Here is a 14,348-nt window from a genome sequence, read left to right as displayed (position 1 = left end):
CACGCTGACACTTGTCAGTGCTCTTGACAGTCAGCTGAGACAGGATGGACAGCAGCATTCTCAAGTCAGGCATCTGATGGCTATCCACATGGAGAACCCTCTGCTCTCCTCTGACCCCTTAGGTCCCAAGCATGACTCATCGGGTTCGTAGATACTCCTCTTTAATCTGGACTTCTGTTTTCCTCTCAATATAGAGGTCTTTATTAAGCTACCTATGGCTTGTATCAGAAGAAGCTCAGTGCAGACTCTAATCACGTGGTACCAAAGCTATGACCATAATAAACATGCGTTCTAATTCTCCAGTGAGAAGTTTACTTTACTTACCAGATACATTAACAGTTCTAGCATTAATTACACGTGACAGTGTTGGTACAGCTGGAGTTCACAGTAGATCAGGATAACCCTGAGATCATATTCTTTAAGTGCACGTTTCAAATGAACCATTTCATCCCCTGGGCAGTCCTAGGCCTGGGGCCTTGTGCGTGCTGGCCAAGGACTTGCCGTCAACAATGAGCTTTTTAAATGTGTAAGTTAAAAGACAAGCAGTGTGTGGGGAGCTGGAGAGATGGCTTAGTGCTTAAGAGCACCTACTTTTTTACAGAGCGCCCCAGTTCAGCTCCCAGCACCCACAGAAAGCTCTGGTACTAGACATGGCCTCAGCAGGCACTAGGCACACGTGTGGTTTACACAGACACTCCCTATACTCACAAAAATAACAGTTACAGCACTGCAGGCCAGAGGGTCAGTGTGGTTCTTTCCTCTATCATCCATGCTTTATTAACCCACATTAAGGTCCCATAGGAGACACACAGCAGGAGCAGGAATGTGGCGCACTGGCTCGGCAGAGATCAAGGGTGAGAGGCGCACGCCATCTTGTATCTACGACGCAGGTAAGAACGCCTTCGTCCCGAGTGCGGTCAGTGCCGACACCCGATCCTTCTTCACTCGAGCACTGTCTAAAGGAGTCTAATGACTGCTTCACTCTGTCCCTGGCAAGCAGAAGGCACTTCTCTCAGCCCTGACAAGTCCTGAAAATGGCAGCCAAGCTGAGCCTGCGAGCCCTGTCTTGGGAGATGCCCGACTGTGTGCCCTGACGTTGCCCCTGCTCACCCTCGTTATCTGCGTGCTGCGGACCCAGGTTTGTCACTTCTGCCCGGCAACCACATCACGCATCTGCCTCGACTTCTCCTCTCCGTACTTTTATTATTTTTTTCTTTGATATGGCCAAATGTAAACTGAGATGAGGAACGAGTGTTCGTCCTTGTAAAGCCCTCCAGGCAAGGGAAGGCCGCCCTCTGGTGCACTGCTGCTCTGGGCGCTGCCCAGGGCACGGGCACTGCTAGATCCCGGCGCTGGGAGACCATCTCATCTGTGCTGCTCTTTCAGAGCGCGCCAGCGCACATACATGCTCAGTAGCCACTCAGGACCAGGCCCCCATTTGTTTCCCGACCCATACGCAAACGTTCAAGCGGTTCTGAGACAAGGAAAAGCTCATTTACCTTAAACTTTAAGGCAGGGGTTTGTGAGCCGGATGGCGCCTTCAGTCCATGCAGCCGATCTTCGATTTCCCTCAGCCTAGGAGGCAGTATGAGATCACACGTACACATTTATAGTTTCACCACAAACACAACAGCGTTGAATTAGAGGCTTACTCCTTTATGAAGCAAATGATGGCCTTCCCACTACCCCGTGACACATACGTAATCACTACCTACCTACCTAGTCTACATAGCTTTAAAATTTATACTTTGTCCTCTTTTGCTCAGTGTTTTTTAGAAGTCTTTCTCTTTTCTAGATTTAGTAAAGAATTTTATAGGTCTTTTCATGGCTTTGCGCCCACCTACTTTAATTTCTAAAGCTGCCATTGTCTGTCCACAACATGAGAAGCCGCAGCTTAGCACTTCTCTGCCGAGGGCTACTTGAGTCATCTTACTCTAGTGCCCTGCTCCATTTTGCTCACATGTAACACACGTGCTTAGTCTTTCTTTCTCAAGGAAGCTACAGCTCACTTTCTGATACAGACTTGCTCATGTATTTCCTTGATTATTTTAAGACAGTCTCAGTAGCTCAGGCTGACTCTGAGCTATCTAACTCTAACAAGGGCCAGGGTAACAGGAATGTGGTACCATGACTATGCTTGGTTTTTAATGTAAAATGTGCTTTTTAGGTTTTATTTTTAATTGTGTGTGTGTGTGTGTGTGTGCGTGCGCGCGCGCGCGTGTGTGTGTGTGTGTAAATATGACTGCACTGCCTGCACAAGCTGGAAAAGGGCGTTGCATCTCCTGTGGCTGGAGCCAACACGGTTGTGAGCTGACTGACATAGGTGCTGGGAATCAAATTCAGGTCAAACTTACGTTCTTTGTTTTTTTTAAAAAATACAGATTTCTTCCTCTGTGTAGACCTGAATGTCTTGGAACTCACTCTGAAGGCTGGTTTTAAACTCAGAAATCTGCCTGCCTCTGATAAAATGCCATTTTCTTCCAAGACTAAAAATCATTTTGCTATCATAATATTCGTCTACAGCATCCCAGGGTCGCATCTTGAGACAACTATTTTAAAAGTAAAACAAAGCCAACACTTTGTGAGTAAAAGTTCGTCAGTCAGCTGTTTCTGTAAAGTGCTGAACTATCAAAATCGGTGCTTTTCATCGTAGACTTGACTCAGGCAGAGGAGGAACAAAGATGAGAATGCAAGTGTAAACTGAGGTAATGAAGCAGAGAGCTTTACTCCAGATTTTAACTACTTGTTTCCCTGTGTGCACACAGCACTCCCTGGAGCTAGAGTCACAGGGAGCGGTGAGCAGGCTGAGGTGGTGCTGGGAACTGAACTCTGGTCCTCGGAAAAGTCCTGTGTTCTTAACCACGGCCATCTCTGTAGCCTAAGTAAGGCTTTCCCTTGCGAGCATTAACAATCCCACCGTGACGGAGCCTCCCTCCAAGGCTCGGGTGCGTTCTTACCGCCGTTTAGTGATATAGAGCTCATCGAGAAGATGCCGCTCTTCGTAGCTCATCCACCGCTCGTCAGGCAGCTCCTCCTCCTTCTGCAGCAGCTGCTCATAAAGTCGAACTGGATTCCAGCCCATCATGATGTCATAAGTGATTACACACCCCAAGGAATGGGACACTATTGAGACTTTACCCCCTTTCTCTTCAAAGTCTGGATTCCGGGAACAGAAAAGGGAATATAATCGATTCAGCTCTTGCTGAAGGCCTTTAACTAGCTGTTTGAAATAAGAAAATATAATATTAGACTTCACTGAGTGCTGTAAACTTTACTTCTAAATGTAAACGTATTAAGAAGAAAAACAGAACATGGCGGATGCACTCTAACTAGGTTATTACAGTTACTAAACCGCTTTAAAAGGAGGCAGGCGTGGAGGTGCAGACATGCTGCACACGGTATCACCAGCACAGAACACGCCACGGGCTGATTACCCACGGAGACGCTTTGAACATGTTAGGTGGGTTATACTAGCCAGCCCTGCATGGATGGAGAAACCCTCCGTTTACATCCCAGTACGGTCTCCAAAGACCTCTCCAAGTTTCCACTTCAGTTAGTTCATCCTACCGTGTGTCAATTCTAAAATTTTATAGTGTACAAGCTTTGGTTATAGCAAATATTTAAAAAGAATATAAATTTGTGACAATACGCTTTGTCTCTGTGAAGCGGTTTCCCTTGAGTTGAGCATCAGTAGACATTTCTGAGAGAGCACTGCCTTCCCTGAAGCCACAAGAAAACACTGTTTATCACTGGCCTGTCCTGGACCTGACCTGAAGTTCAGCACAGTCCTCCTCCTTAACGTTTCTTCAGTTGATACAAAATTTCAGTTTTATCCATTTTATCTCATTTCTTAATAAGCCAGTTAGCTGTTGCTGACAGACGGCTTTCTTTTCTTTCTCTTCTTGCAGCTTCTAATTTCAATCATGAGACAACCAAACTCTCCCGTCTGCTACTGAACGCTCTTCACCTGAATGCTTAAACTGGCATTCGCTCTTGTGCTCTATGACTGGGAGGCTCAGGGGTGACACGCATGAAGGCCTGGCATCCTTCACTGACAGCTTAGAGCAGGACAAACGATGCTGAAGCTAAGGGCGCTACTGGAACGGCAGTGAGTCTGATGCGATCTTCTGGTGATGGGATACACGCTTTGTGACTCCCACACGCATCAGAGTCACTGGCACTGCCAAGGGCAGACTGCTGTGCTCAACCTCTGACTTCTTGACTCAGGCTCTGGAGGCCCCGGGAGCTTGCATCTGTACCGAGCTCCTGGAGAATGTTGCCACTGCTGGCCTGGGAACTCTACCTTAGAGACTACCAGTTCCAGGACAAATGGATACTAAAGCCTTCAGACAGACTGCAGGTGACTCTCAGGTAGGATTGGGCTGTGTGTGGGATGTCAATCCGCACGCACTTCTCTGAGAGCTGTAAGTAGTTCTCTGGAGTAAGCTTCTATGCTATCAGCCATCCAAAGCAAGACAAAACAAAACCCAACTTCCTTACTTATAAGCCACGCAACGGTTCCAGCAAAGGTGCACATCAGTGTGTTGCCTGGGATTGACCCCAGGACTTTGTGCTTGCTGGGGGAAGTGAGACACTGACCTAGCTCTGTGGTATCACTGAAGGTCTTGTCTATGGTTTAAACCATGCAGACACGTATGTACTTTGGTATACTGGCAAAAAGCACACGATTTTCATGTTTAAAAAAAAAAAAAAAACATAACCCTCTAAAAGTGTGAAGTGAGAAGGACTAGCTGGAAACAGCCCTGTCCCTCTAACCCGGGTTCTCCTGTAGCCATTAAGAAAGCTACAGCTTTCCCTTGAGAATCACCATCTCAGAGTCAAGAGACCAAGAGGTGACCTAAATTAACTGCTGTGGAGATGAGAGTGCACCTCTGGGGGTGGCAGCTTCTGCATCTACACGGTCTCTCGTTTCCACGTTGAAGGAGTGTCCACTCTTTGAAGGCAGCTTTGCAACTACAAAGGTCTCACCACAGTGAACACGCATGCCCCTTCAGTCACTAACTCACTTCTATGTTAGAGAGTAGCACCAGAGATTAATGTTTTAGGAGGCTTTAATATTTTATGAGTGCTGTTTGGATGTATGTCTGTGTAGCACATGTGCCTGGAGGAGGTCAGAGGAGAAAGTTCTGATGCCCTGGAACTGGAGTCAGGATGGCTCTGAGCCACCATGCGGGTGCCGGGGACTGAACCAGGGTCCTCTGCAAGAGTAACAAGCGCTTTGGCTGCTGAGCCATCTCCCCGGCTCCAGCCCAGGGATTTACCTTACAGACTTTCCTTCTGTAAACCAACAAGAGCACTTTTGCCCCTCTCAGTATGAACTCCTTTGGTTCCTCACAGTGCCTGAAGTACTACTACCCAGAACTCCCTGATGGGATCACCTAGGAGAACTGTTCATTTAAAATATAAACACGGTTTCATTTCAGACCAAGTCACAACCTCTAGGGGATGGAAAACAGTTTTTCCCTGTTAACTTTGATATTTTGTTTCCTCAACCTTTTATTAAAAAATAACTTGAAAAATATAAAACATCACAAAGTAAACCAAAGGTCTGGGCTGGAGCCCGCCCGCTGCTCTTCGGAGGACCCACGTTGCAGTAAGCCACCCTGCTGACTCAGCTCCCTGGGACTCCACGGGACTTGGGCTCACACGCACATTCCCCTCCTCAATACAGAACTTAAGGAACCACACATTATGCCTCTTTAGTTTTCTTTTGTTAACGTTTATCACATCCCTGTATCCCCTGTATACTCGTACACTCCCTTGTATACTCCCTTGAGTCAGGAGCATTTCTAGTTTAATTATCCACTATTTGGATCTATTTTATCTAATCTACAACTCACAACCCAACTCTTGTCCTCCTTCCCTGCAGCTTCCTGCTCTCCTCCAGCACAGCAGAGGAGAAGATACAGAATCTATCAGATCTCTTCAGCTCCTGTTCTCGGGAATGCTTCCTCTAACTACTGTCCTTATGACACTAATGGTTTGAAAGAATTCGGCCCTCGTCCTGGTCCTTGTTTTGTGTTTCTCAGGTATCTCTCGATATCACGATGCCACACAGGGGCTGGCGCATCCTTCACAGGGCATCCCATCTAAAGGCTTACAGTGTCCACTTGTCCCTTGGGAAAACCCAATATAGACACTGCCTGATTTCTCCTGTGTGTAATTACAGCTCTCCTTTATGGACCAGTGAGCAGTCTACAGGGATGAAGTCTAAGACCAGGCAATTAGTCTGCTCCTAAACAAAACACTGCCCCCAAGTCAATGTTCCCTGATGATTCATGTCCAGCGTCTGTGTACCCAGCACTACCATGACAGCTGCAAAAGTGATTTCCAACCCCAGTCAGCGCCACTGTTCCAAAAGCAAGGGGCCTATCGGCTTCCCACTTACTTATCAATGTGAATGTAAGGTTGAAAATCACCTGCCCTCCTTTACTGCACTGTCCCTACTCTACCCCACACTAAAAGTAGTGATGATTCCTGTAGTGACAGTGAACGACCTGGGTGCCCAACAGGTTCAGATCCAGGCAATTGGCTCCTACCCTTGCCACCCCCCACTGACATCTGAACATTTCTTTAGCTTATGTCATAAACTATCTATGTCTTGGTCTATGGATCAGCTACACTCACAGGGATTGGTAATTTTTCTCTGAGAGAAACAGTACTACAAACGTCAGATGTTAGGTGTGCTCATTGTGATAAGAGGTATTTTTGTTTCTTAGCTATTTTAGTGTAAATGACTGGGAAATGTATGTGTATATGTAAACATAGTCACCTGTACACACATACACACGGATTAATATATATACACACATACATACACATATATGTGTATATATTATACCTATAAACACATTTTACAAATTATGAGTTCAGAATGATACCTTCATTTCTAATCTCTACCCACAATAGGCTCATACATATTTATTTATACATTATACACTATATTATTTCTTTTCATTATTATATCATTTTTTGAGATAGGGTTGACTCTGTAGTTCAGACTGGCCTTGAACTCATGGCCATCTTTCTGCCTTAGTCTCTGAGTGTTGGGAATACAGGTGCGCACACCATGAACCTCTTGTGTTGTTGTGAGACAAGGTCTCACTGTGTAGCTCTCTTCCGAGTGTGGGACTGAAGGTGTGCCCTGCCGGCTCTGGCCTTTCTTTCTCTATGTGTTTAAGGAACACCAAGTGGTTGGTCCAGGCCCGGCCCACCTGGGAAGCCCTTGCTCTGAGGCTGAGGAATCCACTATGAGAAGGCATGGGCCTGCTGCACTGGAAGGCACAGCGAACACGACAAGCTGGTCAGGCCACCTACCTCATCCCTGTAGAGCGGGCTGGTGTAGTACATGATGTCCATGGCGCTGCTGTTGAGCATGTCCCTCAGGCCCCGCACCTTGTCAGGAGTGATGGAGTCAACAGTGTCTGAGAACAGAGAACCAAACCAAACTTAGCAAGGCTACGGGGATGTTTCCATCTCCTAGAATAACCCAGTATTTAAACACCAGACATTAGTGGGGCTCTTCCCTTCTCGCAAAACATCTAAGGCGAAACTAAACAAAAGCCCAAACTAAAAAGTAGAAGACAACAAAAAGACACAAAAAGGAAAGGAACGTGAAGGGAAGACGGCCATTGTTAATTTGTTGGGTTCTATTTACCTTGGGCCTGACTATGCCTATCTGGTGTGCTGGCACTGCGATCACAGAACCAGCAACGAACAAAACTTTTCTTATGCTTCCTATTTATCTCTGGTGACCCAGTGACACTATGGGCATGCGCTGTCAGGTCCTCAATACAAACAAAGGTGAACAAATGCCTATGGGCTTCAGAAACAGGACCCTGTAGCGCTTACAGAAGTACGGAAGGGCGGACAGAGCCGCAGGCCCTCCTCGCTGCACCACTCAGACTGTTAGTGTGAATTTGTTCTGTGGTTTAGCACAACACAGTAAGGACCAGAAGGCACCACGGTAAAGACTAAGCCTTTCTACGTGCTCTGAACTCTTCTCCCAAATGTTTTCTAAAGTGTTGAAAGTCTTCATGCCGAGCCCTTGGTCTGGCTGATACATCTTTTTGTCTTTAACCATTTCCCCCACAGGATAACCGGCTTCAGCACTGGGGCTGCCACGCTGCTCTGCTGTGATCAGGGTACAGCAGTGGCACAGGAATGTGTGAGGCACGTGCCGCAGCCCTGCTTTATCTGCCCAACTCTGTCCCGACATTCAAGTGTTTCAACTTCAAAAGTTAAATGGCTCCAGCCACCTCGGAGGACGTGACTCCTGACGCAGTTCTTGGCTATCCTGGGCCTTCAGTTCTATTCAGTCAGCTTACAAGTTCTGTGAAAATCTACAGACCAACTTGAGAGTTGGCATCTCTAGAATACTCAACCAGTTAATGTGAGAAAATCAACTTATTCAAATTTTCTATATTTTAATAGTACTTGTACTTTAATATTTAAATGTATAAAATTATTTAAAGTTACACATTTTATATAAAAGTTGCATACTTAAGTTATTTCTTGGTGTACTGCATTTTGATGTTATTTTTGTTTGTTGCTGGTCTACAGAAGAGCAGTTATTTTTGCATATAAACCCTCTATGTCATGACCTTGATAAGCTGATCGGTTCTAATGATTTTTCTGTAGTGTGTGTGTGTGTGTGTGTGTGTGTGAGAGAGAGTGTGTGAGTGTGAGAGTGTGTGTGTGTGTGTGAGTGTGTGAGTGTGTGTGTGTGTGAGTGTGTGAGTGTGAGAGTGTGTGTGAGTGTATGTGTGTGTTTGTATATTCTGAGCAGAGAGCACGGGACCTGTAAGCCAAAGCCGCTGCTTTCAATTCTTTGTTCCTGTCATTCCCTCTTCATGTATTACTGTGTGCAGAGACAGGACACCGCACAGAAACCTTCGTTTTTATCATTTGACTCCCAGTTAGTACACTGCTATTTGCCACAGCATACTTTTATTTTGCAATCTATGCAGAGTAAAGCTGATTATGAATTTAGTACTTATCCGGTTTTATGTGCCCATGCTGTGACCAGGACCTCCACGGTGTGCCTTTCCTCCCTAAAGTCCTGGCCTGTTGCCTGGCCTGCAGTTTTGCCCTTCCCCCTGCTATCTGAATGGAAGAGGAAAGTACAGGATCTTTCAGTTATCTTAGTGCCTTCAAAACTATGTTAATAGGTGACGCCCAGAACCCCAGGGCTCAGGAGGCTAAGGCAGGAAGACTGTGTTCAAGGCCATCTGGCTACAAAGGTCAGACTGTTCAAAACAAAACAAGTAACTTGGAAATGAGTGTGATCGGATACATGAAACTCCCAAATAATCAATAAAAGTATAACGTTGGGGAAAGAAATTAAAAAAAAAAAAAACACGTTGCTTTGGACACCCTTGCACACCATCTATTTTCTTAAACATCAACGTTTGCATTTTGAACTTTCTCAGGGTCCGTCTGCTTAGGAGTAGGACGGCCAGGCCGTGTGGTCACCCTGCTTAGACAGCTAAGGAACTACCAACCATCTTGTGAAGCAGCTATGCCATTTCCTGTCCCCACTGGCATACGTGCAAGGGGTCCTGTTTCTGAAACGTGCGTTGCTGACCCTATCTCCCATTGTCTCCATCCTCATCCTCACCATGTGAGGAAGTACTGCCTGGAGGTTTTGCTATGCATTTTTGCTAATAAATAATGATGTTGAGAAAAACAAAAAACCAACAACCAACCAATCACCCCCCAAAAAACAAACAAACAAAAAAAACCCCAAAACAAAACAAACACTCCCCTGTCAACAAACAAACCGACCGACCGACCGACCGACCGACCGACCAACCGACCGACCGACCGCACCAAGCACCACAGCAGTGTGAACTTAGTCGGATGACGGGCTCGGCCCAGGGGCTTAGTGAATGTTACTTAACCCTGCTGTCTACATTCCTCAAGTTTATTTGGGTGAACAAGAAACGCCCAAAAGATGGTGTTTTATACAGAACTTTACATATATACCAAGACTGATGGGACTTCTTCCTTGGCCATGAGCATTTAATTACTTCCTTTTTTAAAAGTTCATGACAATTTCTGATGCCATTTTGGAGCTGGCATGCTCCAGCTGTCAGTCCTGACTGTGAGACAAGGCCACAGACCCGAAGACTCTGGGCTACATCCGGGCAGTGTGTATGTGTAGCACTGTGAGGAAGGGGGTTGCTGGTGTCAGAGAGACCTAGATCTCCCCCCTCTACCTTCAAACCACAAAGGACACGGACACACACACACACACACACACACACACACACACACACACACACACACACACACAGAGTGTGATCTATGAGGCCTACGTGGGAGTCCAAAGTCACAAATCAATGTTGGTAATTTTAAAAACATTTTTTTCGCTCAAATATGTTCTTGAATAATCTGGAATAAAAAATGAATATACCTTAAGCCAACTGAAAAGATTTGTTCATGGTGTTTATGTCCAGCTGGTCTGGAACTCGTTATATAAACCACGCGAGCCCTGAACTCATAGATCCTGAATTACCCCTTACGTGTTGGGATTAAAAGCACACGACACCACACGTGACTAGGATTTTGTTCTTAATAAAAATATTTTTAAAACTTTGTATATTTATTCTAGAAAAGGTTTGTCCCTGGCTAAAATCATTCAATTTCAAACAAAGTATACCTCCATCAAGAGTAAGCTTCGATCGCCACTCCACAGGCAGAAACTCAACGTGTGTTGCGTGGTTGGCAAAATGCTTTTCTTCTATTTTCCTCGCAGCCTCTCTCATCCTAGAAAATAAAACAGAAGACAAACCGAGGCTGACTTCACACACTGCTACAACACCCTGCAGTGTGAGACTCCGTCTCCCGCCAACTCTGTCTCCCGTCTCCCCGCTGACTGCAGTCACTTTCCTGTCGGCCACTGAGGACCTGAACTCCTCCCACTGAGGACTGGAGTGGCTCCTGGGGGGTCGGGGAGCACAGGAGTGTGCCCTCGCCTGTGCTCACCTCCATGCGTCATCGGGTTACCTCATTTCAGTGCCGTACCTACCTTATGCTTAATTAATACATAATTAGGTTATTTCCTTTCTCTCTTCCTCTCCTCCCTCCAATATTTCCTATATCCCTGTACCTTCCTCTCCTGCTCCCTTCCATTATGGCCTCTTTTACTTGAACTATTATTACTGTGCGTGCACCCACTCTCGTGCACGTACTCAGGAATGAATGTACACACAGCCTGCTGGGTCTGTCTGGTGTTGCTTACATGGACATGATTTCAGGTCTGACCATGCTGTCCTGGGTAGATGACTAATTCCCCTCTCTCTGACGGAGTTAGCTGCCTGTAGCTCTTCATCTAGTGATGGGCCCTTGTCAGTTTTCTGGCATCCACGTCATGGTGGTGCCGTGCTTCTGGCCCTCAGGCAGTCAGAATGTGGAGTTTTCACAGGGTCCCTTCCCTAGCACGCCCACGAGATGCCATCTTGCACAAGAGCTCCTTGGCTCTTGCAGGCTCTCTGCCCCTCGGCCTCTGTCTTTTCTTTATGATGCAAATTACAGGATTCTTTTTTTTTTTTTACTTGAAAGATTAAGGTGTCAATGAACTTGTATTTTTTTGTCAGTTATGTGAATTTTACCAGAAGGATAGGATGGTGATTGGCCCAACATTATGAAGATGCTGAATGGGTCACTGGGAAAACTCTCATGCTGTCCCTTCAACAGATACATCTTCCTCGCAAGTTTTAAACCAAATCGCAGAGACCACATCATTTTATTTCTGCTTCTATTTTTTTGGTGTGAACACTGAACCCAAGGTTTCAAATCCCTGAGGCAACTGCACACGTGAGGTAAATGCTCTACCACTGCGCTACGTCCCCAGCTCTCTTATCTCTAAATAGCGTATTTTCCTAAAATAACGTCTATTTGATATTATGGTGCTGTAATTGAGTGATTTTTAATTTTAGTAAACATGTAGTTCAGGGGCCTCATTTCCCCAGCTGATTATAAAAACTATTTCACAATAACATTAAAACATTTTACATTTGTTTTATGTTTCAAATGCTCCAGTCCATCCACTGCAGACGGTAGACAGGTCTCACGTGTCTGTTGTTAATTCTCACCCCCACACCCCTTGTCTCTAAGGTTTTCTACCGTCTGCTCGCTAACTGCATGTGTGATGTTACTGACACGGCCTCTCCATTGTACAGCCCTGTAGAGTGGTAGTGGAGGCCAAGCAGTGTCAGTAAGTCTGGAAAGATTCCACAGGCTTCAGCCTTCCTGTGTTATGTTTTGCCTCATTTGTACCTGAAGAAATCAAACTTCTCTTTTCCTAAGAATCTCAGGGAGGCTATGTCAGCAAGCCTACTCTTCATGGTCCCCAATATCTAAGCAAAGAATGTTTCAGGATATAATTATCGTGCCAAGTAGCAAATGACTACTCATCATAAAGTAAGAATTGGAGCTATGAGATAGATGCCTATAACAGAAACCAAAAGACTGAAGAATTAAGAGGCATGCCAGTGTCCAATGGCAACACAACGTGAACGGCACAGTACTTTTTTACTTTAATCTCTGGTGGGTGTGATGATTTCACAGTGTTTATGTAGTTTACTGAGATCTAATCCTAGCACCAGACAGCATTCACTTCAGGAATAAGGGTTTTGCTGGCGCCTCCGAGTCTGGTAAACTGCGCTTTCAACGGTGACTGACTGACTCTCAGGCACTGTAAGTCTGTGCTCACCAGCTTGCTTTATTTTGGCAGAAGAGTCAAATCAACGGTGCGACCTTCAACCCCAACATCCCTTCAACACAGCACTTGACAACTTCTGGATCCCACGAATCCCCCCCCTCCCCCCACACCCTGATGAGCTCCTAAGCTGTTCTAGGACACAGCTGGGTATGTATCCGTCAGGGAGGAAAGCAGCCCGCCTCTGTGTTCACGTCCACTGACGTCTGTGTGAACGCCCACAGCTGCTCCCTCAGGAGCGATGAGTGGGCAGAGTGTACTGAAAGTTACGTTTAAACAAGTTTTAATCTTCTCAGAGTTGGACAACTTTGAAAACTTTCAATTTCTGAAGCTCACAGAGTAAGGAACAAACTTAAAACCAGATCTTTTCCTGCTGAGGACCTTAAATCAATTAAATAGACTGACTAAGGCTTATCCCTCCCTCTCTGCATTGGAGGGGACACCAGACTTCATCTAGACACAGTCACGCGTGGTTTAGTCCTGAGACATCACTGAGGTTTTGCCTTATGTGGAGGCTGGGACTCTGGACTCTGTGTGCACAGGACTCACATGGCTGTGTTTTTGATGATTCTTCCTTGGTCCATCTTCTGTCCAATGCCATGCACAACAAACACAATATGAGACGTTTGCGATGGCTTGTCTTCTAGTGTGGCTTCTTCTACGTAGCCTCTGTGAAGTCTGGTCCCACTGCTGGAGGCTGTGGGGAAATTACAGTCCTCAGTTTACTACTTGCACACTAGGGTTAAAGAAAGAAATAGTAGTAATAATAAGACTACTATAAAAAGGTATTTCACTGGGTCTACAAAGAGGAAGCAAACTTTGTAAGATAATATATATTGATTGACACAAAACAAACTGAATACAATACAGAAGCCAGAAGCCATTAGGAAAACAAAACCTTTCACATTAAAAGAACACACCAGGCATGGTGGCATATGTCTTTATAATCCTGGCACTCGGGGGAAAAAGGCAGGTGAACTCGAGTTCAAAGCCAACCTGGACTATACAGTGAGTTCCAGGACAGCCCGGGCTACACAGTGAGACCCTGTATCAACAAACAAACAAACAAACAAACAAACAAACAAACAAAAAACAAAAAAAATCCCAATGAGAAAAGGTGCATGAAAATTAGGGAAAGCTAAGCAAAATATGATACCTACTGTTATAGCATATATACAAAGAGTTTATTAATCAAAAATTGCACACATCTAATAATGTTTTGTGCTTAAGATGTAAAAAGGCACCCCACAAAATGAATACAACTAACTATAAACATATAAAACATTCGGATACATTTATAGCAAATAAATTAAAAGAGTGGCATACTAACATTTTCTTGGACTTAAAAAGTAAAATTTCAAACTTATTTAGGATTCTCTATCTTCCCTACACACTTAGAAGACGTGTGTGTGAAGAGCTGTGTGTGTGTGTGTGTATGTGTGTCTGTGTGTGCGTGCGTGTGCACGTGCGCGTGTGTGGTGCCTCAGGTGTCAGTCCTCGCCCTCCACAGAGCAGTGTCTGGCCCTGCTGCCCCTGCCTCCATCTAGCGGCTACGACTGCAGATGCATACTATGCCTCGAGCTTACGTGGTCGCTGACGGCCT

General features: G+C 45.5%; 1 protein-coding gene across 7 annotated transcripts in view; it reads right to left on the bottom strand.

The window, feature by feature from the left end:
* Ddhd1 (DDHD domain containing 1) overlaps nt 1–14,348 on the bottom strand; it is a 65,693-nt gene that overhangs the window by 12,812 nt on the left and 38,533 nt on the right. For all 7 annotated transcript variants that reach the window (XM_032917195.1, XM_032917199.1, XM_032917196.1 and 4 more), the window contains 5 exons: nt 13,295–13,442; nt 10,685–10,791; nt 7,339–7,445; nt 2,958–3,220; nt 1,500–1,575 (listed from right to left, as the gene is read on the bottom strand). In XM_032917195.1, the coding sequence (XP_032773086.1) occupies nt 1,500–1,575; nt 2,958–3,220; nt 7,339–7,445; nt 10,685–10,791; nt 13,295–13,442 (701 nt within the window). The remainder of the gene's footprint in view (nt 1–1,499; nt 1,576–2,957; nt 3,221–7,338; nt 7,446–10,684; nt 10,792–13,294; nt 13,443–14,348) is intronic.

Source organism: Rattus rattus, chromosome 12 (assembly GCF_011064425.1).
Source record: "Rattus rattus isolate New Zealand chromosome 12, Rrattus_CSIRO_v1, whole genome shotgun sequence".
Lineage (NCBI taxonomy): Eukaryota > Metazoa > Chordata > Mammalia > Rodentia > Muridae > Rattus > Rattus rattus.
The sequence above is the reverse complement of the archived record's forward strand: the minus strand, read 5'-3'. Positions and strand labels throughout refer to the sequence as shown.